The sequence below is a fragment of the Notechis scutatus genome, chromosome 11 (genome assembly GCF_049901735.1).
Source record: "Notechis scutatus isolate UNSWTSFEM ecotype Mainland chromosome 11, rNotScu1.2, whole genome shotgun sequence".
NCBI lineage: Eukaryota > Metazoa > Chordata > Lepidosauria > Squamata > Elapidae > Notechis > Notechis scutatus.
Window position 1 is genome coordinate 4580441 of NC_142019.1, and position 27439 is coordinate 4607879.

The following is a 27439-nucleotide window of genomic DNA, read 5'->3' on the forward strand; positions in this document are numbered from 1 at the left end:
TACGGAAGCCGGGAGGGGCAAGAACGCCGGGAGTGTTGCTAAGCGACAGGGCGCTTCCCTAGTTACCGAGGAGGAGGAGGAGGAGGAGGAGGGAGGAAGAGGCCGCGAAGGCAGCTGCGGGAGACGCGAGGATGAAGCAGCCGCGGTGCTTGTGCCAGATTTGCACTTGCGGGTAAGAGAGCGGCGAGGACGGGGAAGGTTTCTGAAGAGGCGGCAAGCGGCGCGTCTTCGGAGCCTCCGCGCCTTTGCCGCAGGGAGCATCGCGGGGGTCGTTCCCACGTAACGTGTTCTCTACGCGAGTGTGCCCGGGAGGACAGCCCCGATGGGGTTCTTTCCGGGGTGATGGAGCGGTGTCATGCGAGCCAAGGCGGCTTAGCATCCCTGTCCAGCGACCCGCCACGCTTTTTCCCCCTTTTCAGCCCGACCTACTCCACGAGGTTGTTGTGTATTTAAAAAAATGGAATTAAAAAAAAGAGACATGTTCTTCTAGCCTCCACCAAGTTGATTGGATAAGAAGGGGATTGTGCCCATTTTATCCTCCTTACCTGCTTCGTTTCTTTTGACTGACTAGCCAGAGTTACTGGGAATCAAGCAGTGCATAAATTTAATATATTATTATTTCAGAGCAATCCCCTCATCTCTGGTGTATAGAGTTGAACTCTTGCTCTCTCTCTTTTTCTTGTTTGCCTGCCACTAGTTTGAAAAATCTCATGCTAGTGGCAGGCAAGAAAGCCAGCCAGCAAGAACAAGAAAGAACAAAATCTCAAGTCTGAAATGTTTTTATCTGCTGCTGAAATAAGGGTCAACTGGTGTGTGGCGCTCACTGGTAGGCAACCCATGAGCCCAGAACTGCAATTATATACATGTATGGCAGGTATAGGAGGTGTGGAGGCCATGACTATTAGTGTGTCCTATATAGTCAATGCCTGTCGGGTAGGTGGATGGATGGATGGAGAGAGAGAGAGAGAGAGAGAGAGAGAGAATGATGGGTGAGATAGATAGAGATAAAAGATGATGGATGTGATAGATAGATAGATAGATGATAGATAGATAGATAGATAGATAGATAGATAGATAGATAGATAGATAGATAGATAGATAGATAGATAGATAGATAGATAGATAGATAAGATGATGCGTGAGATAGGTAGGTAGGTAGGTAGGTAGGTAGGTAGGTAGGTAGGTAGATAGATAGATAGATAGATAGATAGATAGATAGATAGATAGATAGATAGATAGATAGATAGATAGATAGATAGATAGATGATAGACAGACAGACAGACAGACAGAGAGTGATAAAGACAGATGATGGATGGATGGGGTAAATAGATTAGATAGATAGATAGATAGATAGATAGATAGATAGATAGATAGATAGATAGATAGATAGATAGATAGATATAAGATGATGGATGAGATAGATAGATAGACAGACAGACAGACAGACAGGATGATGGATGAGATAGATAGATAGGATGATGGATGAGATAGATAGATAGATAGATAGATAGATAGATAGATAGATAGATAGATATAAGATGATGGATGAAATAGATAAATAGATATAGACAGACAGACAGACAAAGAGAGATGATGGGTCAGATAGATGAGAGATGGATGGATGGATGGGAAAGATAAATGGATGGATTGATAGAATAAACAGAAAGCAGCAAAGCACCATACTCTGGCTTCCTAATTGCTTGCAAGAATGCCTTGGAATCCATAAAGGTCCCACCGGGTTGATATAAATCCCTTTGGGCTGTTAGTTTACTTCTGGTAAATGGGTGTTTTATGATTGGCCATGCCCACCATGGCTTCTATTTTATGAATTGGCAAGTCCCCCATTGCAGCCATTTTGTGAGTGTATCCACCTTATATTTTCAAAATGCCAATGCTCCCCAAGCTGAAAGCATTTTATTTACTTGCGGTATGCAGCCATGAAAGAGCAGAAATTGATTGATGTTAATATCGGGGAACAACCCTAGATCATATGTTCCACAGTCTGTCTTGGAGATTAAGTGGCACCTGTTCCTTGTCACTTTCAATCCCTAGTACTCAATGAACATCTCAGGGCAATGCTGGGCAGCTTTAAGAAAAAAGTTTGCGTGCATCACATTTCTTTTAAGCAGAAAACCAAATGGTTGCTGAGAGACTGCCCATTGTACAATTCTGCATGGTGACTATGTTGCCTTGCACTTGGGTTGGTATGTTCCTCTGCTTCCCTTTTGTATGTGATTTAATTTCTTCATCAGTTATTCATAGCAAATACAGCAGAATTACTCATCCTTGAAGGAGGCTGACAGCTACAGTTTTTTCTCTACCACCATTTTAGAGTCGTTTTTTTTGGCTCCAAAGATATGTCCGAAAACAAAACCATCCACCCTGAATGTGATAATTGTGTTTCGGCATGTTGTGTACACTTATAAAACAAAACAGAACACATAGCAAGTGATGTGTGTGGATGTGGATGCGTAATAGTAGTTGAAATTGTAGCTTGCTATTAGGAAACAGGAGTGAAGATTATTACTGTTTGAGCGATGAAAATCTCTCCACTGGAGTTGCTTATTGGTACCAAAAGAGAATTCTGTCAACATAAATACTAGCTTTAGAAAAGACATACTAGCAAGATAATAGCAAAAGGGGAAATAATTAAATGTCTGTCCCAATGCGCACACATATCCAGCAAAAATATACTAGAACCAAACACATATACATTTAATTTTACCCTGAGGACCATTAAACATTACATACATACATACATGTATGTGTATATATATATATATATATATATATATATATATATCATATATATATATATATATATATATATATATATATATATATATATATATATATATATATATATATATATATATATATATATATATTTCTTTTACGATCCTGAATCCCTTTATTCAAGGTAGAGTCAGGGTAACTGAATGGAACTGAGTATTTTCTGGTCGGATGCCCTTCCTGACAACCTATACAAAGTACACAGCAAACATTTTCTCTTTGTGACCTGATAGAGAAACATCTATCACTACCTAGGATTGAACTCTCAACTTTCCGAATGAGAGGCAAGGGTTTTTACCTTTATGCCAATACACCGTTCAAACATTATTCTTACATTTAGCAAAGTAAATTGTTTCAGATCTAGAAATGTGTTGTAACTTGAATATGACCGTCACAAAATCAATTGCAAACTTTTCTGTTCATACTTTAATTTTTCAACAGGCTCTTTAAATAGGGTTTTAAAAAGTTGCCTCTCAGAGTTCAATATGCCTTTGAATAATAATAATTATGAATAATTATGAATTCTTGCATTTTAATTTTGAAGAAAATAGAGCCTTCCAGTGCATACTTTTTAGAACTGGAGCTAGGAGCCTAAATCCTTGAATCTTACTCAAGGAGCCCATATGGGATTTAAAGTAACAGCTAACTGCTTTTGGAACTAAAAGGAAGTTTCAACAACCAATTGGGATATGGGAATCAGCTATTTAAACAAACAAAAAGCAAAAACAAGTTACAATGTGAATCAGCTCCTTGAATCCTGGCCAATGTAAACATCAAATGATATGACAAGAGGGAGGGGAGCTGAAAACTAAACAGGTTTCTTTGTTCAGATTCTGGGATGAAATGCCACAGAACAAATGATTTGCAGAATAAACATTGTCAACAGTTGTGTAACTGATAAAATCTCAAGTGGATATTGATTCAGGCATTAATTGCATTCGCCAGGGTTTCATAGCAGCACTATTTGTTTCAATGGGAAAACCTTGTTGCTTAGGACTTGTTACCCGAGGAATTGAGCCATACACAAATTAAGAATTAAGAAAAAAAATAGGGCAATGCATAAAGTAGTTATGTAAGTGATGAGGGGACTGTAATCTTTCATTTGATTAAAGTTGTATGTGTGTGTGATTATAAATGTTACTTAATCAAGTTTAAGACTAACCTCTAGATACATTCTTTCTGTGAGAAATGTTTCTGCCCTAACGAAGATAGTTGTGATTTTTCTAAGTTGAAAGAACTCGTGTGCATGACACGCATACACAACTTAATAGACATCTGTATAATCCCAATTGAACTCAATGGCGCTTATTTCTGATTCATGGTATTATGATTAGTTTAATAGCCATCTCTCCTTCTCAAAACACTCAGAATTATAGAAGTATATTGGGGGCTATGAGAACCAGTATAGTGAAGTGGTTACAGTATCAGGCTAGAAAAGGAGAGTCCGACAGTTCTTGTACTGCCGTAGACACAAAGCCAGTTGGGTGATCCCAGACCAGGCCTCCGTCTCAGCCCTAGGAAACAGGTAATGGCAAACCACTTCTAAAAAAAACCTTGCCAAGAAAACTGTAGGGGCTTGTCCAGTCAGCCACTGGGACTCAACACTGACTCACTCACAGGCACAATAAAAGGGGGGTGGTTGGGTGCCATAGATTTGTAACTGAGATTTAGTGTCATCTCCAATCTTCAATTCCCAATATTCACTCTGGGGAAGCTATGGAAATGTACACAGTATGCTAAGATTGCTTTTCTTTCTTAGTATAAGTATGCTTACTATCATTTACAAATTATAACATAACAGAATAGCAGAGTTGGAAGGGACCTTGGAGGTCTTCTAGTCCAATCCTCTGCTCAAGCAGGAGATCCTAAACCATTCCAGACAAATGGCTGTCCAGTGTCTTCTTAAAAGCCTCCAGTGATGTAGCACCCACAACTTCTGAAGGCAAGCTGTTCCACTGGTTTTGTTCTAAGGAAATTTCTCCTTAGTTCTTGGTTAGTTCTCAGGAGAAATTGACTGCAAGCATGAATTAAAGGACAAAAGACTGTATGAATGCTATTGGTCTTATTAGTCTTGTTAGAGAATAAAATACAGTAAAGATATAAAGCCATGTTGGTGGTTTTCCACTTCCACCTGAGTTGCTATTATCCTAAACAACTATATGAAAGGTTTCAAACCTTCAACACTAAATGCTGCAAAGCAATTCATTTTTGAAATCTAAAGTACCATTAATACTGAAATCACAAGTACTTTGCTCAAAAGTAATTGTAACTTATATTGGTGCCATAGAAGAAGATACAAGATAAATTAAACTGCTGTTTTTGAATTATTCTATAGCATTAGACAGTTGAGAATAATAGAGATCTAAGAAGATGAGTTTTAGACTTCCAGAAACTGCTTTCAGAAAAAAAATATGACAGAATGTGTAGAATGAAAGAGAGAGGAAGAGGAAGGCGAGAGAAAGAGAGGAAGCAGGGGAGAATGTTGACTGGTTGACTTCCTTCTGATGTCACAATTCATCGCATCTCAACCAGTAAGTCGTTCCTTGACAACTTCAGAGGATCTTACAAGGAGGTGAGATCATTTTGATGACAGGGGATTTAGCCAATGTTTTAAGTTGTTTCAACAAATGTAATGTAGCTGAAAGCGCCACTAGATAATGCTGTCAAAATCACGAGAACAAAAATGCAGTGGGATGCAAAATACTGGCTGAATGGTGCCACGAATCTTCAGCCATCGTCTGCATAATCAGATGTCTCATCCAGAGTTATTGAACTCCTGACCCATCAGGCAAAGATAAAGGAAATCAAGGAAAGAGCAGAGGTTACTTTATCACACCCCTCAAACCCGACCCAGTCAGCTGTTTGAAAACCACCACCCCCAGTCTTGATGACAACTCTACAAAGAGCCTCCTGTTGAAAAGCCATCAAATTGTCATCAAACTGAGGATATTTGCATTCAAGTCCCAGCTCATTCTTTAACAACCTGTCCTCCTTTCATAGTAATACTTTGAGGATAAAGTATGTGGAAAGGGAGATATTAAGTCTGTCCTAAGCCCCTTAAAGAATTATGTGTCCAATGAAAAGCTACTATATCACTTTTTTTTAGCCCTATGCTTATTTTGTGAGGTCAGGAGATAGTTTAGGTTCCTCTTCATCTTCCTTTGACTTGGTCCCAACCCTAACTGGGTTGAATTCTGGACAGTAGATAAGAAACATCTTAAAGAGAATGCCATCTTTTAATATTCAACTCACAAAATGTGGAAGACTGAATACTTTCTGCTGACAGGTTAATCCTTTTAATGTAATTTCCTTTTTTAGGACCTCTATTGAATTTTTGTAAAATGCATTTCAGTATCAGTAAATTCTACTGAAATACACACACACACACACACACACACACACACTCCTTATCCAAACTAGGGACCTGAGGAATTCATTTGGAGGCTGTATTTTTCTTTGGATTAGTTTTATCTGAGCAATGAGAAATGCTTTGTCTCTGTTCATTCATTTATAGATTGGGAATAGTCTACAAGATTGCATTAAACCGAATCATCCCAAACGCAGTCTGTAAAAGAAGGAACTTAAGATGAATGTAATTTTATCTGATCAGTAAATATGCAGCCTTTGCACAATGTTAACAATGCTGCCTTTAATATTTCAAGAAGTAATCCCTATCTCTAGATCAGTGGTTCCCAACCTTTTTTTTTGCCCTGCACCCCTAAAGAAATTTCACTCGAACCTCGCACCCCCTGAAATTTAGACTTTAGGAACTATTGAACGCGTTAAATATATGGTAGAATTGAATCTTTTCAGCTATGTATGTGACGGCCACTAAATAACGATACTTAACTCTAAAATGAAAACAAAGTTAATCCATTGCATAATAAATAAAAATGCCAACATATAGCCAATATCCTATTATTTACCTGGACTTTTCTCGCACCCCCTGGAATATCGTCTCGCACCCCAGGTTGGGAACCCCTGCTCTAGATCTTGGATAGTGCTTGCATTATCTTTGATTATGGTCTTCATTTTTCTTTTTATTTCCTGGTTGTTCTTCAACCCCAGACGTCATCGTTGTCCTCATAATCCTACAAGGATTTATGACTATGGAAGAGAGTCAAGCCTCATGACGGAATACACAGAAAAATACCCTTTATACCGCAATGTCCCTCCACCCAAGATCCTCAGGCCCAAGCAGGAATATCGGAGCCATGGAGGGAAAATGGAAGGCCTCACCACTTTCAGGTAAATATGGCACAACATTAGAAACTGGAATTCCAAGGAAATCAGGCTGAGGAGGAAAATGGGGGAAGAGGTAGAAGGCAGCATAATTGAGATTTGTGTTGAGATAAGCTTGCGATACAGTTTTAGTCAAAACCATTACCCAGCCAACATTTGGCAGACCTGCTGTCTGAACAAAGAGAGCAACACAAATGTGTTTATGGATGGAAAAAAAGATTTGCAAACATCGCAGGTAAATCAAGGAATAATTCTATGGGGAAAAGAAAGAACAGAACCGTGATGCTTTAATGTTCGTATTTTGCTTTACGTAGGAGAGAAAATAGAGCCAGTTTGGTGTAGTGGTGTAATGTTGTGGTTAAGGTACCTGGCTAAAAACCAGCAGACTGTGAGTTTTGTTGTTCTTAAGGCACAAAGTCAGCTGGGCAATATTGGGCCAGGTTCTCTCTTTCCCTCCCTCCCTTTGCTAGGAAGGAGGAAATGGCAAACCACTTCTGAAATCCTGCTAAGAAAACTGCAGGGACTTATCCAGACAGTTGCCAGGAATCCCAAACTGACTACGCACTTTGGGGAAAAAGACAAATCTGTGTTTATATATATATATATATATTTTAAAAAATGAGAATTAATCTTTCTTCTCCACTAATGCTCGATGAAGGTTAAAATATATAGGTTGCTATTTCTGGTAACTCTTAATGGACTTTTGCTGATTAACATTGAATGGTGAGACTTTATAATTTGTTTATAGATAAGAGATGAGATATGGGAAGTTTTTGTCAAAATGTCAGAGGTGGTGATAAGTTACTGAAACTACTTGTCTTGATGAGAAGGTGGGGGGGGGGGAATCATTTCTTTATATTTTTTGTTTATTTTTTGTTCTTTTTCGCTGCACTTTTTGAAATTTCTTTTTAACTTTTTATTTTTTTTAGTGTGTTTTAGTTTTTTTATCTTTGTCTTTTTAAAGTTTGATAAAATTGTTATGAAATCTTATTAAGATGACCACAGGGATTTGTGCATGCAATAGAGGGAGGGAGGGAGGGAATTCTTTTTTGAATCAGGCTTACCAACCTTATGTTTTGTAGGCATTTGCTCTAGACATATTTAACTGATTTTTCTCTCCCCAGTCTGCCAAGATTTTCATTAGAGGCCCAATTTAAATCAATCCAAAGATTTCAACTAGTCAGATTGATTTATTGACTAAATGCTACAGTTATGGTTTCTTTCTCAGAGTTTTTTCCCCTCTCCTCCTACCAGATCTGATTACCTTCCATACGATATAACATATCGACCCGTTCGTGTACAGGAGGAATACAAGCCCATGGCTGGAGAAATTGACATGGCAACCACTTACAGAAGAGATTACAATCCTCACAAAATAGAACCAATAATATTAGTAAGACCTGCAGAAAAGAAATATGCTTCTAAATGTAAACTGAACACCATTCCAACCTACCAAGGTAATAGTGCCAATTATTTTTACAAATGGATTTTTTTTTTTTTTTTTGCCAAGGATGGTGAAGTGTCAAATTGCTGCTTTGGGAAGGCAAATTCTGATGGTGGTTGCAATGCCATCTTGTAATTTCTCTGTAATTGAAAGATGTATAATCAGAAGTGGACACTCTTATTAAAAGCACATTGTAGTTTAATGTCATCATTAGGCTCTGAGACCAAAACCTAGTTTAGTTGTTTTTATGAAACCACAAGAGAACTATATTCCTGATAAACTGAAGCATGTTCCACCAAACCTGGGAAGCACGTTTGATGGAACATGCTTTGGAAGCATGTTCACCACTCACTGGTGTGATTTGCTTCCTGGTGATCTTCCAAAAAACTTCAAGTTTGAAACTACTAAAATAGAAACAAAATCCAATTTTGATGGAATCACAGAATTCTGCCTTCACTTTCAGCCGTGGGCAGTTTCCTGAGCTTCATAAAGCAAATGCCAAACAAGTTTTATTACACAGTGAGGGCCTAAAATGATTAAAACTAATCTGATAAGCATGCCCTCTTAATAAATGCTAGTACCTAGTTAAGTATATTTCAGACTTTTCAGACAATTCTTACTCCACACTTGCTCAATATCATAATTCTCAGGATTCTTAGGATTTTTTATGCAAAGTCATTTAAGATCAAATGATATACTGTAGATACCTTATTCCTATGCTATAATAGTCAAATATGGAAGTAATTAGATACTGTATGCATGTAGAAGTTCTTGCAGAATCAGTTATTTTAGCACATTGTCTATTCACCTTTTATATTTTATAAGCCATGGTGGTGCAGTGGTTAGAATGCAGTATTGCAGGCTAACTCACTGCCCACTGCCAGGAGTTCAATCCTGATCGGCTCAAGGTTGACTCAACCTTCCATCTTTCCGAGGTTGGTAAAATGAGGGCCCAGAATGTTGGGGGTCAATATGCTGACTCTGTAAACCGCTTAGAGGGGGCTGTAAGGTGCTGTGAAGCGGTATATAAGTCTAGGTGCCATTGCTATTGCTGTAAGTTCATCACTGGCCTACTCTTAGGTGAGGAATAGGGGAAGAATAGCAACTTCCATCAAAAATGTAACAATTCTTGTGTTTTCATCTTAAAGCTGACTTTAAACCCTGGGAAATAGAAAAAAGAGAGCCCTGTAGAGTGGAGCACATCTACCATCCTCCCACCGAAAAGTTTGGGAACAACACTACCTCCCAGGATGCATTTATTCCAAGGGAATTTGCCCTCCGGAAGCTCATTAAACCTGCTGACGCCACCACACTTTCAGACCAACCTTTTATCAGCGACACGTGTCACCGGAGCGACTATGTCGCCCATCAGCTGGAGCCCATGTGGAAAAAGTCAAGAGAAGCCTACCGTCCCAGCAGTCAGCCTTTCGAAAATGTCACCACCCACCAGAGCGACTTTAGGGGCCTCCCTGGCGATTTCCCCAAAAGCTTCAAGCCCGAGCCGACCAAAATGGAAAACAAGTCCGATTTTGAGGGCATGTCAGAATTCCGTGATCGTTTTCAGCCGTGGGCGGTTTCCTTACCTGAGCTCCGTAAAGCCAAGGAGTACGCTCCTCCTACAGGTAGCATGGAGTTTAACTCCACATCCCGCCTTGATTATCCTCCTCACATTGTCAGCCCGGTGGTCCTCATGAAACCGCTGGAAAAGATCAAAAAGAGCAGCCCTCCCTTCCAAGGGAACACAACTATGAGAGATTCCTTTCAAGCTTGGGACATCCATCCGCCAGAAATGATTAGAAGAACCCAGGAGATACCGAAGGCCTCAGGTAAATTCGATGATATCACCACTTTCCGATCTCACTATACGCCACACAGTCTAATCCCAACCCAGAGCTGCAAACCTACAAAGGTAATTTTGTCCAATTCGGCACGCTTCGAGGACGAAACCACATATCATACAGACTACACCCCAAAGAGAAAAGAGATTTGTCCAGTAAATTACCCATCTCCTCCTGGATATGTCTATGTCAGCACCGATTCGCGTGGTCACAAATTCTTCCGCAAGGTGACTCCAGATGTCAGTAAGGTTCTCCATCCAAATGGTAATCATGTTCCAAAAGAAATAGCAGTTGTGTCCTAATCTCTAATTATTTTGCTCTGCCCAGGGCTGAACAAATATCATGCCTTAGGCAGACTAATATGGTGGTTCTATTAAAATAAGCACAATGATTACAAGGTTTTGGGAACGTGAAAATTGAAATGTTTATAAGAATGGGGATGGAAACTGAATTAGTATTTCTATGGAAATTTTTTTCTTCTTCACTTGTTTGTTAAAGTAATTTAATCCTTAATGAAAATGTTTGTTTGGCAATAACTTGACAAATTTAATATACAGTAAACACTTCCACTATGTACTGTATGGTATGATTTGAATGTAATCTGTTTGTAGCTGTCTTTTTTTTGCAATTTATTTTTTCAAGTTAGATCCATAAAGGAATCATTACTTGCTGTTACTATAGTTTTCCAGGTTAATTTCCAGTATTTCATCATCTTCAGTAATGCCAAGTCACAGAAGTGGGCTAGAATTGAGAGATTAGTGGCTAGAGAGAACAATAGGATTGTGTTTACAAATACGCCTGTAATACCTTGAACTGAAGGTATTTCTAGCAGCAGGTTGAATGACCTTGGAATTAGCTTTTTAAAAAGTTTATGGGGCTTATTAGAGTATCAATGATACATTTCATTGGCCACTGATCTGCATATCAGCAGATTTGTACTTGCCTGAGGCAACCTTAACTTCCTGCCACCCTGTCCTATCAACACAAGTTTTTGGGTTGGGGCAGAAGGCAGAGTCCTAGTCTCACTGATAGATGAAGCATCTCCTGTTGAATTCAGCTGAGCTAACTATCCAAGAAGAATTTATCTGATCAGAAGTAAACATGTGGCCTCAGCTAGATAGATGGGGAAGCTTTTCTCCAAATTTGACTAAATTTCTTATAGAGAAAAAAGACAAAATAACATTGCAGAATGACAAATCTGCCTTTCAGATCGTTATTTAAACCGTCATTTTTTAATTAATGAAGTCCTCAGTTTGATTAGTCCTAAACGGATGAAATTTGTTCCAGTGAGTGTTTCTGTTTCAATATGATAGATTTGAATTTTACCTCCGAGTTCTTTTGTACTCATTAATTTAAGGAAATCGTTTTATAATTGAAGCACCATGTAATCCTTCTGCTCTGTCTCCAAGTTAGCAAAATAAGAGACTGAGATTGATAAATAGTGTCAAAAGAGCAAAAAATAAATCATCCCCCCAAAAAAAGGACAGGAAACCATCTGAATGTCTGGGAATGTTTGCGTTGTGTCACTCACATACAGACTGATACAGACTGAGATTAGCACCCGTTTATTTTATAACTTGTCCTATGTAAATGTATTGCTCTAAAAATCTAATTAAACACTTTTGTGTCACATATTTTCTGTTTCTTAAAATACTTTTAAAAGATTGTAGCTAGACTACGGGTGTAAAATTCCATTTGCTCTGAAATGGTAATTTATGTTTTTTGGTGATCAGATAGATACAAATTCCTGAATTCTATGGAATGAACTCTTTTGAAATGTAGTTATAATGTAATCCTCGACTTACAACAGTTCATGTAGTGACCGTTCAAAGTTACAATGGCACTGAAAAAAGTGACGTATCATTTTCTCACACTTATGACTGTTGCCTTGGTCACATGATCAGAATTCAGACGCTTGGCAATAAATTCCTATTTATGACTGATGTGGTGTCCCAGGGTGACATAATCCCCTTTTGTGACCTTCTGACAAGCAAAGTCACTGGGGAAGCCAGATTTCACTTTACATTTACAATTACACTTTACAAGGAAGGTCACAAAATGGGGCAAAACTCACATAGAAATTCTCCCTCTTAACAACAGAAATGTTGGGCTCAACTGAGTTGAGGACTACCTGTATTGGACCGGATCATACATGCCTGATCATCATTTAATACCTACAGCATTAAAATGAGTCTTTACAGGTCCAGCATGGGTTAGTGCATTCAATACTAGAAGCTAATTATTTTCAAATAATCCCAACACAAAAGAAAGCGATAGTAAGTTTTAGTAATAAGAAAAAATAGGATCCGAAATCTTTATTACACACTATACAAAAATATTGCACTTTTAAACCAGATAATAAATATATACAAAAGTATATTTACAGGTTATCTTAATTTAAGAAGGGGTGTAATCAAAAAGCCAAGGATTGCTTTAAAATTTAGGGCCCCGATACAGCAAAAGTTTAAAGTCCACTGAATTCAATGAGAAAGAACTAAAGATTCTAAATCTGGAAAGAAGCACTTCTATTCATGCAAAATCAAAATGCTAAAGTTTTTTTTCCTACTTCCACATTTAATTTTGCAAATAGGCCTTTATTTCTCAGTAAGGTATTCTTTATCCTAGAATACTGAGAAGTATGACTCAGCCTGAGTTTTCCCAGACGTCATCTTTTTGAGGTTCCATGGAGTTCTTTCTGCCTCCATGGGGAACATTCAAACATGTAATTCATTTGGCTATGAAAAGAAAAACATGCCTTCTTGATTTTACTGCAATCGACCAAGTTGCTTGACTTCAATTTGATCATTTTTGGTCATCAGCCAAAAATACAGTTTCCTCATTCAAACACCTTTTTTTTTTTTTTTTTACAGTAGCAGTCATTCAGCCGTTAGCAAGGATAACCTCTTTTGAAATACATTTGGGACAGAAACCAAAAACTCAGGTGTTAACTTTTCTGCCCTTTGTCAGAAGGGCCAGTCTAAGAAAACATGACTTTTGAAGTTTATGCAAGAACACAGGAGTTAACAAGTGAAAAACCAAAAGATAAGAACAGGTGTAGAATAGCCTTGACTCAATGGATAAGGCCAAAGTTTCAGGTAGTCTCGCATAGTTTCTAAACAGTAGTCAAATAACCCTGGAATACCTACAAGCAGGGCATGAAGATAAAGCACACCTGTTTTTCTTGCCTGTGATATCTGACCTTTGGAAGCACATCATCTGAAAATGAAATTCCATGCTGCTTTGAGAGCTAATAGCCATTGATAGACGATGGACTCCAATAATCTTAAGAGCCATAGGTTACCAATGGATCTCATGTGTTGTAAGTAGAAGATTCCAGGTTCGACCCCAGCATCTCCAGGTAAGGGTAGGAAAATTCCAGTTTAAAAAACAAAACTGAAATGCTGCCATCAATGAGCCAGACCAACAACTTGATTTGCTTAGAAGGAAGCTTTCTATCTAATTATGGTTCCATCCTTTTTTTTTATATTGCTTCCCAATCAAGAAGACAGCTTCCCTATCTATCAAAGACATTCTGAGTTACTCAAGTTAATGGCTTTCACTTCATTTTGAGGGACACAATTATGCAACAAGCATGCAGAGCATATCTTTGGGTCTGTGCTAAGCCCTTTGTCAATCAACTTCATTGGTTTTGCTTATGACAGCCGAACCTTTGTTCAATCCACTTTGTTCAATTTTCATCAACCACAATTCTGTTCTTTTTTTCTGTTATTCTAAGGAACTTCAGCAGTCTCGTAGAAAACATTTCAAAGCATTTCAGTTGTTCCTTTCTCTACCTTTTTCAACAATTGGGCAGAACTGTATGCAGCCACATTCATTTATATTTCTAATAATGTATATTATCTGATAGTTGAAACTGAGATGTTTATTATTTTTTGCACAAATCTATATAGAAGAAAAATGCTATTTGAAGTAATTTTTGGAATGAACTCGCATGGCATATTTCCAAATGCACAGCGATCAAAATGGATGAAAATCAGTTGAACTGACCCTGAACATACCTCTGTCTCAAAGTATAATAGAGCTGGATTTTTCACCCTCTTTCAAATGACTGTAAAATAATACAGGATTTTTTTCAGAAGCAGCATATACCTTTTTGGCTGTGGACCTGCTCTGACTTCTCTTCAGACAAAGCGGGGGGGGGGACCCCAAATTCTCAATCTTCAAGTTCAAATGGAAACATTTAAATTCTGAGCTCCAGTGTAGAAACCTCAAATCCAATTTCATACCAGGCTAATAGTGCTCCCTGCCTTGATCAGGTTCCAGAGAGATTGCAAGATATGATCTGTCTTCCTAAAATTACACTGCATTGATCAAAAACAATTCCATAAGAAGCCTGCAAATTATAACATCATGTATATTGCTTTTTACTGAAAATACTTAAAGGAATGAACTTGTGATTCATCTGAAGCTATTGAAATGAAGTCTCAGATAATGTGGTTTGGCCAAAAAATGAAGTAGAAAGAGTGGTAGGGGGAAAAAAAACCACTATTCTTTCTGTACTTTCCGAAAATGGTCTTAAAGTGGATTAAATCAAGAAGGTGACAAGCAAAGCAGTCCAATGGCTGATTCCAGTATATTTTAAATGCGTAAGTCTTCAATTGTATTTGTAGCATCAGTAGCACTACTTAAATCCAACGAATTCCCATTGTCTCACTGAAGAAGCTGTTCTGCAAAACGGCTTTCTTGTTCATGTGGGCTGCAAAATCAGTGTTGCAATTTCATCACATCTGAAGGACACCAGATTAGGACAGATGCTTTCAAGTAGTATACTCAGTGGACCATAATGATTTCTTTAAAAAAAAAAAAAAAAAACCACCATTGAAGTTTACGTTGTTGGAAAAGGCATAAGGGAGCACCAGAGGAATCAGGAAGAGAAACCGTTTTCTCCAATTTATGAATTCGTGCTATCAATTCATCAAGCTTGTGTCTTCCTTGTCGATCGTCTTCCCTGTCCTACTGGACAGACCAAGCCGAATGAAAACTCTCCTCTTGATGGGGCATCCTTTCTTGCTTCCCATAAAAGGCTAACCTTCCCCACATGACTGACAACACCTTTGCTTGTAGACGCCTACTGAGCATAACTTTAGATGCTTTACAGATGTGCAGTAGAAAGTGGTGTCCTTGCAGTCGCCTTCTGAAAAATACATGGAAATGTGACAAAAAGGAAAAAGGACAAAGTTTATGTCATCCCAACAAATGGCTCTCAGATGCTGAAGTCGTAAGACTGACATCTGTCTGGCAAACACAAGATGTAAGATCTAAATAAAGCATCGTTATCCTCTCTCTCTCTGTCTCTCTCTCTCTCTCTCTGCCTTGTGTATCTTTTTCAAAACGACTCTGGATTTAACGTGCAGATTTCCTAGAGGCTCACTCATGAACAAGAATCCTTAACGGATATCGATCCGATCCACAGCACCATTTGGAGCTAACTTGGGGGGGCATGTTCTTTGGCTTTTTTCCCCTCTTTACTGCTTACTGCAGCCACCATTTAGCAGAACGTGGATTGATCAAGTTCCTTCTACAGCTAATGTTCAGCCACACACCAGGTTCTAAACGCGTTTCGCCACACGCCACGGGCAAAGGCGAGAAATGGATGTAAAGTGTTTTTTACATACTGCCACAAGAAGTGACATGGCAGTGCTTCCAGGTCGTGGGTCTCTTCTTCCACGCACAGAACTGATCGGCCACCAATCTCTTCTTTTTCCTGTGTACGCAGCTGACCTGCCGTGACTGGAAGCCACTTCCGCAGTCTACGGGGCATGGACGCCAGGGACCCATTCGCCAATGCACATCGCAATTTTCTGAAGAACAGTTTCTTCGAATGGGCGGCCTGCAGAAATGGAAAAGGGGAAGACAAAAAAGCCGTAGTTTGAGACTTAATCCAAGAGATGATAATTCCTCCCTTCCTGATCTTTGTTGCAACATAAGACTTATTCCCTCTCAGTATCGCAGTATCAGTAAAAGACAGAATTGGAGAATTTCCCTTTTTAAGATCTGGACTTAAAACCAGTCAAAGCCAGTTTCTCTCATCTCTCCAGTTCTCTGCAGTTTCTTTCTTGATAATAGTCATCTATTTAGGCCCTACTATTCTTTAGCATGTGATAAGGTGTTTTTTTCTTCTCTCCTTTCTATTTCCTCCAGCTCTATTTTCCTACATCGGTTGAATTCATATTATGCTAAATCGAACCTTAAGCAATCATCTGGGAATCCCAAAGGTGTTTTTCCAAAAGGAAGCTGGAGTTTCTTGTTGTTTTTTCTTGAAAACATTTCGCTTCTCATCCAAGAAGCTTCTTCAGAAGACGAAGAAGACCCAGAAAACCCAAGAGAGTCCAGTTTGCATTTTGGAAAAGCAACTTTGGGACAACCATGACTTGGGTGATTGAGAATCTTCATAATTATCTGCAAAGTTTCTGTGAAGCATTCTTTTCAATAATCCTTATCTCAGTTCCAAACTTCTCAAGCTGATGTGAAAACGGAGTGCATCAAACTTATAAAAATGGGAAACCGAGATGGAGGCATTCCTAAAAAAAGTATTTAGTCATACTTTTTAGATCTCGAATTGCAGCCAAATGCCCAGATGATACAACACAAATCAGAAGTATTCTAACTAAAGAAAACAAACAGTTTGTTTGCTTAGCTTGCTGCTTCTGATGTAAAAATTTACCAATCCTTTGCTTTTTTACTAGCAACATCCCTCCACAAAGAGAAAGAAAGGGAGATAAGATCTTGCTGAAGTTTAACAGATTTAACAGATTAACAGAGTTGGAAGGGACCTTGTAGGTCATCTAGTCCAATCCCCCCACCCAAGCAGGAGATCGTACACCATTTCTGACAGATCTGTCCAGTCTCTTCTTGAAAGCTTCCAGTGATGAAGCAACCACAACTTCTGAAAGCAACTTCTGTTCCATGGGTTGATTGCTCTCACTGTCAGAAAATTTCTCCTTATTTCTAGGTTGAATCTCTGCTTGTTCAGTTTCCATCCATTATTCCTTGTCTGGCCTTCAGGTGCCTTGGAAAACAGATTGACGCACACACACCCCCGGCAGCCCCTCAAATATTGGAAAGTAAGTTTCAGTCCACTGATTTAGGACTCAGAAAGCGATAAAAGTACAGCATTTAATAGCCTAATGAGACTGCTGAGGAGGAGAAATATGTGGTTTTCACTGACTCATACCTTCCCAGTAGAATCTAGTGAAAGAATGTCATGACATTTGCTGAGATGAAAAGAAGGGTTACGGGTCGCATGCTAAGCAGGCATACCTTTTCTCACTATCACAGTGTGAATTCAGGACTGTTGATCCATTCTGATGCTGGCACTGAATGCGACGGTGTTGTAAGCCCACTCCGAGATTGATGCAATGTCCGGTGCACTGAGGGGGAGACAGATAGCAAACAGCTCCCATTACAAAGACGAACCTTTGCATTTTCCTGTGCAAAATGCAGATTATTTAAACTCAGAGAGGTAGCAGGCTTCCTGCCCATGTGAACACATGCCAATAAGCAATCGTATTAATCTAATTTCTCCTTGTGGTTTATTTTTAGATAGCAAGCATGGTCCTACCTATTTATTCCTCTAGGAATTTTGACAGTGTAAAGGTGTTCTGTCCTAGGCCTCCCCAAAAAGCACTAAGTCAATTCTGAGTCCCGACAAAAACCTCTTTTATTACATTAACGTGCATTTATTTCATTCACAGTCAGCCAACAGCTTGGCAAACAGTCTTGTGAAGGTATACTAATTAGCTCAGACCTTTATCAATCCTGGAACGCTGCCCAGTAAATAGTTCCACACTCAGTGCTGGCAGGGAAGGGCTGGGTTATACAGACAACGCTCCATGAGGCTGGAATGAACAAACGAATGAACGAGCGAGTTGTTTCCTGCAAAAGCTCTCTTCCCTTTTGCTTCTCTTTTAATCCTGATGGGAGGGGCCATTCGTTGTCCACCTGTGGCCTTACTCCCACGTCGACCCTGAGTTCTTAATTATTCCTTCCTTTTGGCAGTTCTGTGCATGCACAGACTGAGAACCAGTTCCAGAAGCTTCACTGCCTCACTGCTGTCTGAGCCCAAAGGTGGCTGATGACTGCCAGCCTGCTCTGGCCCCATCTCTGCCTCTGACGCAGAGCCCTCATCCGAGCCTTCCTCAGCTTCCAGGAATGGCCTGAGTTCCTCCCCAACCTCCTCACTACTGACTGCTGCCAGCTCCGCCAGCCGCTGGTGGGCCACAACCAAAGGTACTTAGCCAGAGAGCCAATAGCCCTTAGGGTTTGAATTCAATCCCATCTACCAAGGCTGGAACTCTTGAGCAGAACAACCAATAAGAACAGTTTTATTTTCTACTTGATCTTTAGCCTAACATGGACTTTCTGAGCCTTAGGGTATATTTCTCTGAATTAGTCCAGAGACTTGACCTTGCTAGTTCTTTAGTTCTGACTCATTTTGTGATCCTGAATACCAGTTGCAGCCCACATGGAGCAGATCCAGGCTGAGCAAGATTCTATACTCATGGAGTCCACTGAGCTTAAGATGCAAAATAAATGAAATGTAATCTCGGATACTTTCACCAGATGTATGGACAGCAGTTTTACTCCATGGAACACTCAGAGTGGCTTTAGAGTCCAGCACACTCAAGATAATCTATTCTGACTGGGAGCTGCTGTCGAGGTCTGGGTGGTTATTCCTAAAAAACAAAGACACTATAAAAACAATCAAGAGGTTCTTCAACCGTTATCACTTTGTTGTGGTGATAATATACAACCCTGCACCTCTCTGTAGGAGAGGTAGAAATTAAGAGAGTTGTGCATCGTTATTAGGCAATTGTGAGGCACTGAACTGCGGCTTGTGCATAGCCAATGACAAGAGGTGACAGATTCATGCATCACTGAATTAATTACTTGGCTCCAGGGATGGACAATCCATTCTGCACAAAAATGTCCCGTGCAAGGTTTCATTTCCAAAGGACGCTCTTGGTCTACACAAGCACCCGGAGGCAAAGTTAAGATATGTCGGTTGGCTTTGACTTGCTTGCAAATTATTCGCCGGCGGTGAAATCCATGGCCACAGGAAGCAGAGCATTCAGACCAAGCTGTTGTTGCCCACCTGGAAGGAGAAAATGCAAGAAAAAGAAGGGGGGGAAATTAACCACAGAAGTAAAAGAAATACACCTATTGACTTGGGCTATATGGATGGTTAAGCTAACGATAGGCACACTTATGGGGAAAGGCTCCATTTTCCTCAGTTATCAGTTGAGATGGACAAAATCAGCCATGACTTTTCAAGACAGGACAGCACCTCTTTGTCAATTGCTGGAGACCAAGAGCAGAAGGAGCTAATATTCTTGTGTTTTCTTTATAGATGTATGTAGAGCCATGGTGGCGCAATGGTTAGAATGCAGTACTGCAGACTACTTCTGCTGACTGCCAACAGTTTGGCAGTTCGATTCTGATCCGCTCAAGGTAGACTCATCCCTCCATCCTTCTGAGGTCAGTAAAACGAGGACCCAGATTGTTGGGGGCGAAATGCTGATTCTGTAACAGCTTAGAGAGGGCTGTAAAGCACTGTGGAGTGGCATAGAGGTCTAAGTGCTATATTGCTATTAATATAAATGGAGCCCCATCAGATCAAACCAAAAAGCTTGATTAGTCTCAAAGAAGCTAATTCACCCACAAGTGTTTCTCCACAGCTGCCCTCCATATATATATTGACAAGAATGGTGATACAGCAGGCACAGCTATTGTATTTGTCCCCACTTTCTCTTCTGCAACCTACATTTAGGTGAGATGTGTGGCTGTGTGAATTTGATGAATTGATCTAGTAGGAATGAATGAAGATTCAATGCATTCTTTCTGTAACGGAATTATGATTTCAGTGGTACTGAGTCTTTAGCAGCTCCATTGAAAAACTAAACTGTTGGCCAAAAGGGACAGTGAGTTATAGAGAAAGGGGTTTAAGAACTTATCCTGCATGCCCTCTTTGTTCCCAGGCTCACGGAAGGAATGCTTGTTCTTTGAGTCTCCTTTTTCAATGTTTTGTATCAGACTGAAGTTGGAGGATTTCAGCACCCTAGTAAAATAAACCTGAAATCTACCTACCATCCATGCAAAACATATATGTACAGATATCTAAGAGTACATTCTAATTTGAACAAAGTAACAAAATGTTTGCACCTTGCAGGACAATCTTGAATTTTGCAGGACTGCAGGTTGTTTACGACTGGCTTTTGATGGTCCTTGCATAGTGATGCATTCACATTTTGACCCTTCATATTCACACATAGAAATTTCCGGAAGCGAGTTCCCAAATTTCCACAAGTTGTTGAGCATGGACTCTGTTCACCAAGCTTCCATCGATATTCTGTCAAAGAGGATATATCCCAAATATATTTACTTCTTCCCGATACAAGGAAATGCCTTACTAGGAGAAGGTGTGCTAATTACATCAAGCTATCATTTGTTTCAATCTATGATACTGGTTTATACATATTATGTCCCTAGGCCAGGGTCTGCATATCTAGCTAAGTCTGCTATAAACAAGCCCTATTACATCACTGTATGATATCCAAATCCAGATGGTTTGGCTATCACATCAATCCCGTCTAGTTCCTAAGCTAAATCTAAAAAAGAAGGTTTCCTCAGCCAACTCTGGCCCTATGATCTCTCGGATTCTACAATTCTCGGATTCCACATATTCTACAAAGAATATGATCATACACTAAGCAAAAGAAATACATAGTTGGGACCCCTTGCCCAATTGTTATTTATTTTATGTATTATTTATTATAATTCTATGTTGTCCAATATGAGAAGTTTACTTGTTGGCTTGTTAAATTATAAGAAAATTAAAGGAAAAACAAGGAAAACATAAACATAGCAGCATGAAATTCATTAATAAAAATTGTACTGATTGATTGATTGATTGATTGATTGGCTGATTTACAGAACTTATATGACTACCCATCTCATACAATGATTCTAGACGGTGTACAACAAGCAATTAAAAACAAGATTGACATAAATCTGTCCTTCCCTCAGATGCCAGATCAAGATCCTCCAGCTCAACCACCATCCTAGTCCAATGCTTAAGGGAAGAGCCAGATCTTCACAGTCTTAAATCAGGAGTTGGGGAACTAGGGCCCTTTTTAGGAACTGTGGACTTCAACTCCCAGAATTCCCCAGCCAGCATGACTGGCTCAGGAATTCTGGGAGTCCACGAGTCATAAAGGGGCCATAGTTCTCCACCCCCACCTTAAATTGTAATTAGAATTAGAATTCTTTATTGGTCAAGTGTGATTGGGCACACAAGGAATTTGTCTTGGTGCAAATGCTCTCAGTGTACATAAAAAGAAAAGATACATTTGTCAAGAGTCAAGAAGTAGGAAGTACCAAACATTTAAACAAAAATGAAAATATAAAAATGTTATTGGGGATCTTTCAACAAACCTTCCTTCTTGACATTTACCCAGACAGACAATGGCTTGACATGTGAGGAAGCCCAGCACTTGTATCGTCCAGAAAACTGGTCAGATGCAACAATGAATTCAAGGATGCGTCCCCCGACCAGGGTCTTGTGCCTGAAGCTTGAAGCCTCTTCTATGGGTTGATTTCCAGCAAACCAGCGAATGGTGTTATTTGCGCTAGGATAGACGGGACAACCTAGAAAAACAAAAGGCATTTTTAGCCCCCTTTTTCCCTCAGAACATCTAAAACTTGCTTGCAGAATAAAGAATTTTGTTATTCTTAGGTGCCCCTTTCCAAACAAGATGATGGTGTCTCAGAGCAGGTTCTGACCAGTTCTGGAGAACCGGTAGCGGAAATTTTGAGTAGTTTGGAGAACCGGCAAATCCCACCTCTGACTGGCCCCGCCAACCCCATCTCTTCTCTGCCTCCCATTGAGTCCCAGCTGATCGGCTGGGTCTTCTTTGGTAGCCCTGCACAGGAGAACAGAGCTGGAAAGCAGGTTAGTGGGGTGGGGAAGGAATGAGATTTCGCAGTAACCTTTCCCCAGGAGTGGGGAGGGAATGGAGATTTTGTAGTGTCCTTCCCCTGCCATGCCTACCAAGCCACGCCACACTCACCAAGCCATGCCCAAAGAACCAGTAGTAAAAAAATTTGAATCCCACCACTGTGGTGTCTCCAAAGTAGCTACCCCATTTCAAGGTCCCCCATGGATTCTTTTTCAGAGCTAGGAGGAGAAGGGTAATGGAAACCTCTATAGCAGCAGTATCCAATCTTGGCAACTTTAAAGATCTGTGGGATTTAAACTCCCAGAATTCCCCAGCCAGCCATGCCACTGCATCATGAACCAAAGCCAACCACAATTAAGAAGATTTTAAAAAAAATGGGCTTTTTATTCTGCTCTCTTCTTGTCCCCATTTTCCCCTCTCCTTGCTGTGTAACTTTTTGGCCATAATTCACCCTGAGATATTCAATGCTATATTCCTGCACAGTTGAGTTCCTTGGCTGCCATTTTTGGACCTCCTAGAGCCAGAAATACAGCGACTCTGAAATAACCGCAGATATGACATGAATGAAACAAGAATGATCCCTTCCCTGCCACCCGTTGTTTCAGGGCAGAGTTGATATTTGGGACCATACCTATTCGTAATGTATCACCCGCAGCCACCGTAATGTTGGTACCAATTCCAGATGCCATGAAAACACGTTTTCTTTTACTGTTAGTAGATGATCCATTGTGGGGTTTTCTTCGTCCTATAATGATGGAGGAAATTATTACCGTCGTGGTACAGTGGTTAGAGTGCAGTACTGCAGGCTACTTTGGCTGCTTGCCGGCTGCCTGCAGTTTGGCAGTTCAAATCTCAGCAAGCTCCAGGTTGACTCAGCCTTCCATCCTTCCAAGGTGGGTAAAATGAGGACATATATTTTTGGGGGCCATAGGTTGACTCTATAAACTGCTTAGAGAGGGGTGTAAAGCATTGTGAAGCGGTATATAAGTCTAAATGCTATTGCTATTGCTAAATTACAGCCCGGGGTTTCCCAGATATTAAACCAAGGAGAGGCTATTCAGGTTTGAAGGATTTATTTAACAAAAACGAGAATAAGAATAAAAGAATAAAAATACAATAACAGGGACAATAGGCATATTAGTGCACTTATCCATGCCTCCTCTACTAGCTACTTAAGTATGATGTACTTCTTCAGTCCACTATTCTCACTATGATGGTGAAGCCCATCTGCAGGCAGGGGAATGGTCATAGCTACTCTACCCTACCACCTGTATATTCATGCTGTTAAAATCTGCTTTCAGCAGATGGGTATGTGATGGGTATTTGGTCTAGTGGTTAATGCACCAGGTTACAAACTGGGAGACCGTGTGTTCTAATTCCACCTTAACCATGAAAGCTAGCTGGATGACTTTGGGCCAACCACTAGAAGACAGTGAGTTCTAGTTCCATCTTAGGCATGAAAGCCAGTTGGGTGAACGCCTACCCCTCTCACTCAGCCCAACCCACCTCCTAGGCTTGTTGTTTTGGGCAAAATAGGAGAAAGAAGAAGTATTAGATATGTTTGCCATGCTGAGTTGATTATAAAAAAAATCATAAAGGCAAAGTAAGGACGTATCTATGTGCCTGGAGTTTCATTGCATGTGTCAGCAATGACTCACTGAGGTCAATGGAGAAATGCTGATTGAAAGAAGACAAGTGGCCCTTCCCATAGGCTGCCCAATGATGCCACTGACCCAACTTTATACTTACCAGCCAAATGAAGAACAGTGGCTGCTGTAGCATGTCCCACAGCATTGGTAGCCATACAACTGTAAATGCCAGTATCTTTGCCCGAAACATTGCCCAGGAACAAGAAGGAACTGTTAGCTATGGGGAAAACAGAACTTCTTGAAGAGCTCTCGTTTTTGAACCACAGGACCTCAGGTTGGGGAATACCTGGGAGGCAAATGCAAAACATATTTAAAGGTTAATATTTATTTATTTATTTATTTATTGATGGATTGATTTGATTTGATTTGATTTGTCAATTGCTTACAAGATAATAGGTATAAGTATATACATAGTTATGAATACATGAAATGGGTACATATAAGAAAAATAAAAGAAACAATAGGACAGGGACGGTAGGCACGTTGGTGTGTTTATGCACGCCTCTTACAGACCTCTTAGGAAAGGGGTGAGGTCAATAGTAGACAGTCTAAGGTTAAAGTTTTTGGGGTTTGGGGAAGAAACCACAGAGTCAGGTAGAGGATTCCAGACATTGACCACTCTGCTGCTGAAGTCGTATTTCCTGCAATCAAGTTTGGTGCGGTTAACCTTGAGTTTGTATCTATTGTGTGCTCTTGTGTTGTTATGGTTGAAGCTGAAGTATTCATTGACAGGTAGGACATTGCAGTGTATGATTTTATATACTATACTTAGATCAGACCGAAGACGGCATAATTCATGGTTTTCTAGATCTAGAATTTCAAGTCTGGTAGCATAAGGTATTCTACAACGAGTAGAGGAGTGGAGAACTCTTCTTGTGAAATATTTCTGGACTTTCTCAACTGTGCTAATATCAGATACATAATGTTGGTTCCAGACTGATGAGCTGTATTCGAGTATTGGTCTAGCAAATGTTTTGTATGCTCTAGTTAGTAGTGTGATATTACCAGAGAAAAAGCTACGTAGGATTAGGTTAACAACTCTTAATGCCTTTTTGGCTATGTAGTTACGGTGGGCTCTAGCACTTAGATCATTAGAGATGAGCATTCCAAGGTCCTTTACAGAGCTTGGAACATCAACAAGATGCATTCCAACTGAATCATCTTTCTGATTTAAAGCATCCCACCACCTCAACCTCTCATGGGATCTGGGATCTTTTAAGTAGGGACGTTAAATATCTAAGCCTAAGAAGGACGTTCTATTGAATTCTACTGTATAGTGCAATATTAATGCAATACCAAGGGTTTTCAATTCAATATATAGAACAAGATTCTTCAAACTTGGTAAGTTTAAGACTTGTGAACTTCAATTCCCAGAATTCCTGAGCTAACTTGACTGGAGGAGGAATTCTGGGAGTTGAAGTCCACAAGTCTGAAAGCTGTCAAGTTTGAAGACCCCTGGTATAGAATATGAAGGATGTGTGTTTGTGTTTATTTTCATAGTCATAATCTACACTGAAGATGGCAGTTAATTTCATTGTACAAGGTGCAATGACAATAAAGTAAACTTAATTAAACTAGCGGGACAGTCAAACAACACAAGAACAACAACATATGCATATTAAAGAATGCAGTCATCTTCTTTCACCAGTAGATGGTGGACTACGCCTGGTACAACATGGACAATATATATATATATATATATATATATATATATATATATATATATATATATATATATATATATATATATATATATATATATATATATATACATACACACACACACACTATAATATAATATAATATAATATAATATAATATAATATAATATAATATAATAATTAATATAATATAATATAATAATATAATATAATAATATAATATAATATAATATAATAATATAATATAATATAATATAATATAATATAATATAATATAATATAATATAATATAATAAATATAATATGTGTGTGTGTGTCTCAATATAGATATTTTATATACCGTATGATACATCATGGATATTATACAGGTAGTCCTAATCTACGACCACAATTGAGCCCAAAATTTCTGTTGCTAAGTGAGACAGTAGTTAAATGAGTTTTGCCCCATTTTATGATCTTTCTTGCCACCATCGTTAAGTGAATCACGACGGCTATTAAGTTGGTAATACAGATGTTAAGTGAACCTGGCTTCCCCATTGACTTTGCTTGTCAGAAAGTCACAAAAAGGGATTATTTGACCCAGGACTGTGCAATCATCATGTTGTGGTTCGCCAGCAGCCTGTGCAGACGGCAGCGGAATCGGGGAAGAACGGGGACCAGTCCGGGATTCTGGGGAGGACTCGGATGAGGGTCCTGCGTCTGATGCAGAGATGGGGCCAGGGCCATCTGGGAGTGAGATGCTGCCTCCTGAGCCTCCAAAATCTGGCAGTAGCAAGGCAGAGGAACAAGGGGAGCCTGTTCCCAGTGCGTGTGTGCGCAGAACTGCCAGAAGGCAAGGACAGTTAAGACAAAAGGGGCAACTCGGGAGTAAGTTCTGGGAGGTAATTGCCTTTCCCCTAAGATATAAAGGAAGTGCAAAGGTAGAGAAATGACTTTGCTCTGTTCAGATTAAACCTTGAAGCTCTGTGTGGACTTTGTACTTTCATTGTTTTTTTACAGTTAATTTGGCACTTTAGTTGTTGGCAGCAATTCAAAGGAGAAAAGTGGGTGCTTATCTTGAGAGACAGTTTGAGACACATTATGGGCTGGAAATGAACATGATTCCCAGCATTGAAATAAAACAAGAGTTGTTTGGACTAAGCGCGTGCTTAATTATGGTCTCAGCAAGCCTTGGTCAGAACAGCAGAGAAAATCACCGTGGCTGTTTGGTTGCCACCCGAAGATGGGTTCGCGATCTGTATATGAAGCACCCACATTTTTCTGCAGATTCTTAAAGAAACTTCAAAAACAGGATTGCTTTAACAAAGAGCAGAAAGTTGTTACTGCAAATGCTCCAAAGCACTTATTCTAAATTATTTTGAAAGCATAGGTAGCTCTAATAAGGACCTCAATTTTCAGTAATTTTTTTAGTTTAGTTATATTAAGGCAATCTTCCAATTTAAGGATCACCTTTTCCCCCCACAAAAAACACATGCAATAAATTACATACATGGTACAGTTGTAAAATAAAAGCAATTGGCTGTAAGCCAGTTAAGGAATCTACTTTTCCTTAACAAAAACCTCTTTTAACATTGTCTACGGCCTGTGTGCCTGCTACATTTGAAAGTAATAATAGCATTTCTATAAAATCTTTTCTGCTTCAGTACAACCAGAGACAAATCAAAACAAGTGCTTGCTCCCAGATAAACACACACAGGATGGCAGTCATGTTCTACAAACTTAACAGTGAAATTGTATTGCCGGCTTGTTTGGTCTTGAATCTCTGTATTTTATTATTTTATTTATTTATTTATTTGATTTGCCAATTGTTTACAAGATAATAAGTATAAGTGT

General features: G+C 39.5%; 2 protein-coding genes across 4 annotated transcripts in view; one reads left to right on the forward strand and one right to left on the reverse strand.

Annotated features, from left to right (window-relative positions):
* The first annotated feature begins 38 nt into the window (after positions 1-38).
* Positions 39-11950, forward strand: SAXO2 (stabilizer of axonemal microtubules 2). Of its 3 annotated transcripts, XR_015750780.1 has the most exons (5): positions 5110-5366; positions 6863-7042; positions 8291-8493; positions 9629-11118; positions 11151-11950. XR_015750780.1 is itself a non-coding variant. In XM_026677055.2 (4 exons), the coding sequence occupies exons 1-4, from the start codon at positions 132-134 to the stop codon at positions 10618-10620; spliced, it is 1416 nt and encodes a 471-aa protein (XP_026532840.2). In that variant the 5' UTR covers positions 39-131; the 3' UTR covers positions 10621-11950. The 3 variants fall into 3 exon arrangements, 2 of the variants coding, with proteins under 2 accessions (XP_026532840.2, XP_087828736.1); XM_026677055.2 differs by lacking the exon at positions 5110-5366 and adding an exon at positions 39-172 and having other exon boundaries at positions 9629-11950; XM_087972610.1 differs by having other exon boundaries at positions 9629-11950.
* A 668-nt stretch (positions 11951-12618) lies between these two features.
* The window catches only part of ADAMTSL3 (ADAMTS like 3), a 196897-nt gene continuing 182076 nt past the window's right edge, over positions 12619-27439 (reverse strand). The window contains exons 24-31 of the mRNA XM_087972611.1: positions 24046-24231; positions 22928-23041; positions 21773-21985; positions 20501-20687; positions 19229-19433; positions 17600-17709; positions 15955-16169; positions 12619-15473 (exon numbers count right to left, since the gene is read on the reverse strand). Coding sequence (XP_087828737.1) covers positions 15364-15473; positions 15955-16169; positions 17600-17709; positions 19229-19433; positions 20501-20687; positions 21773-21985; positions 22928-23041; positions 24046-24231 — 1340 coding nt within the window. The 3' untranslated portion in view covers positions 12619-15363. The remainder of the gene's footprint in view (positions 15474-15954; positions 16170-17599; positions 17710-19228; positions 19434-20500; positions 20688-21772; positions 21986-22927; positions 23042-24045; positions 24232-27439) is intronic.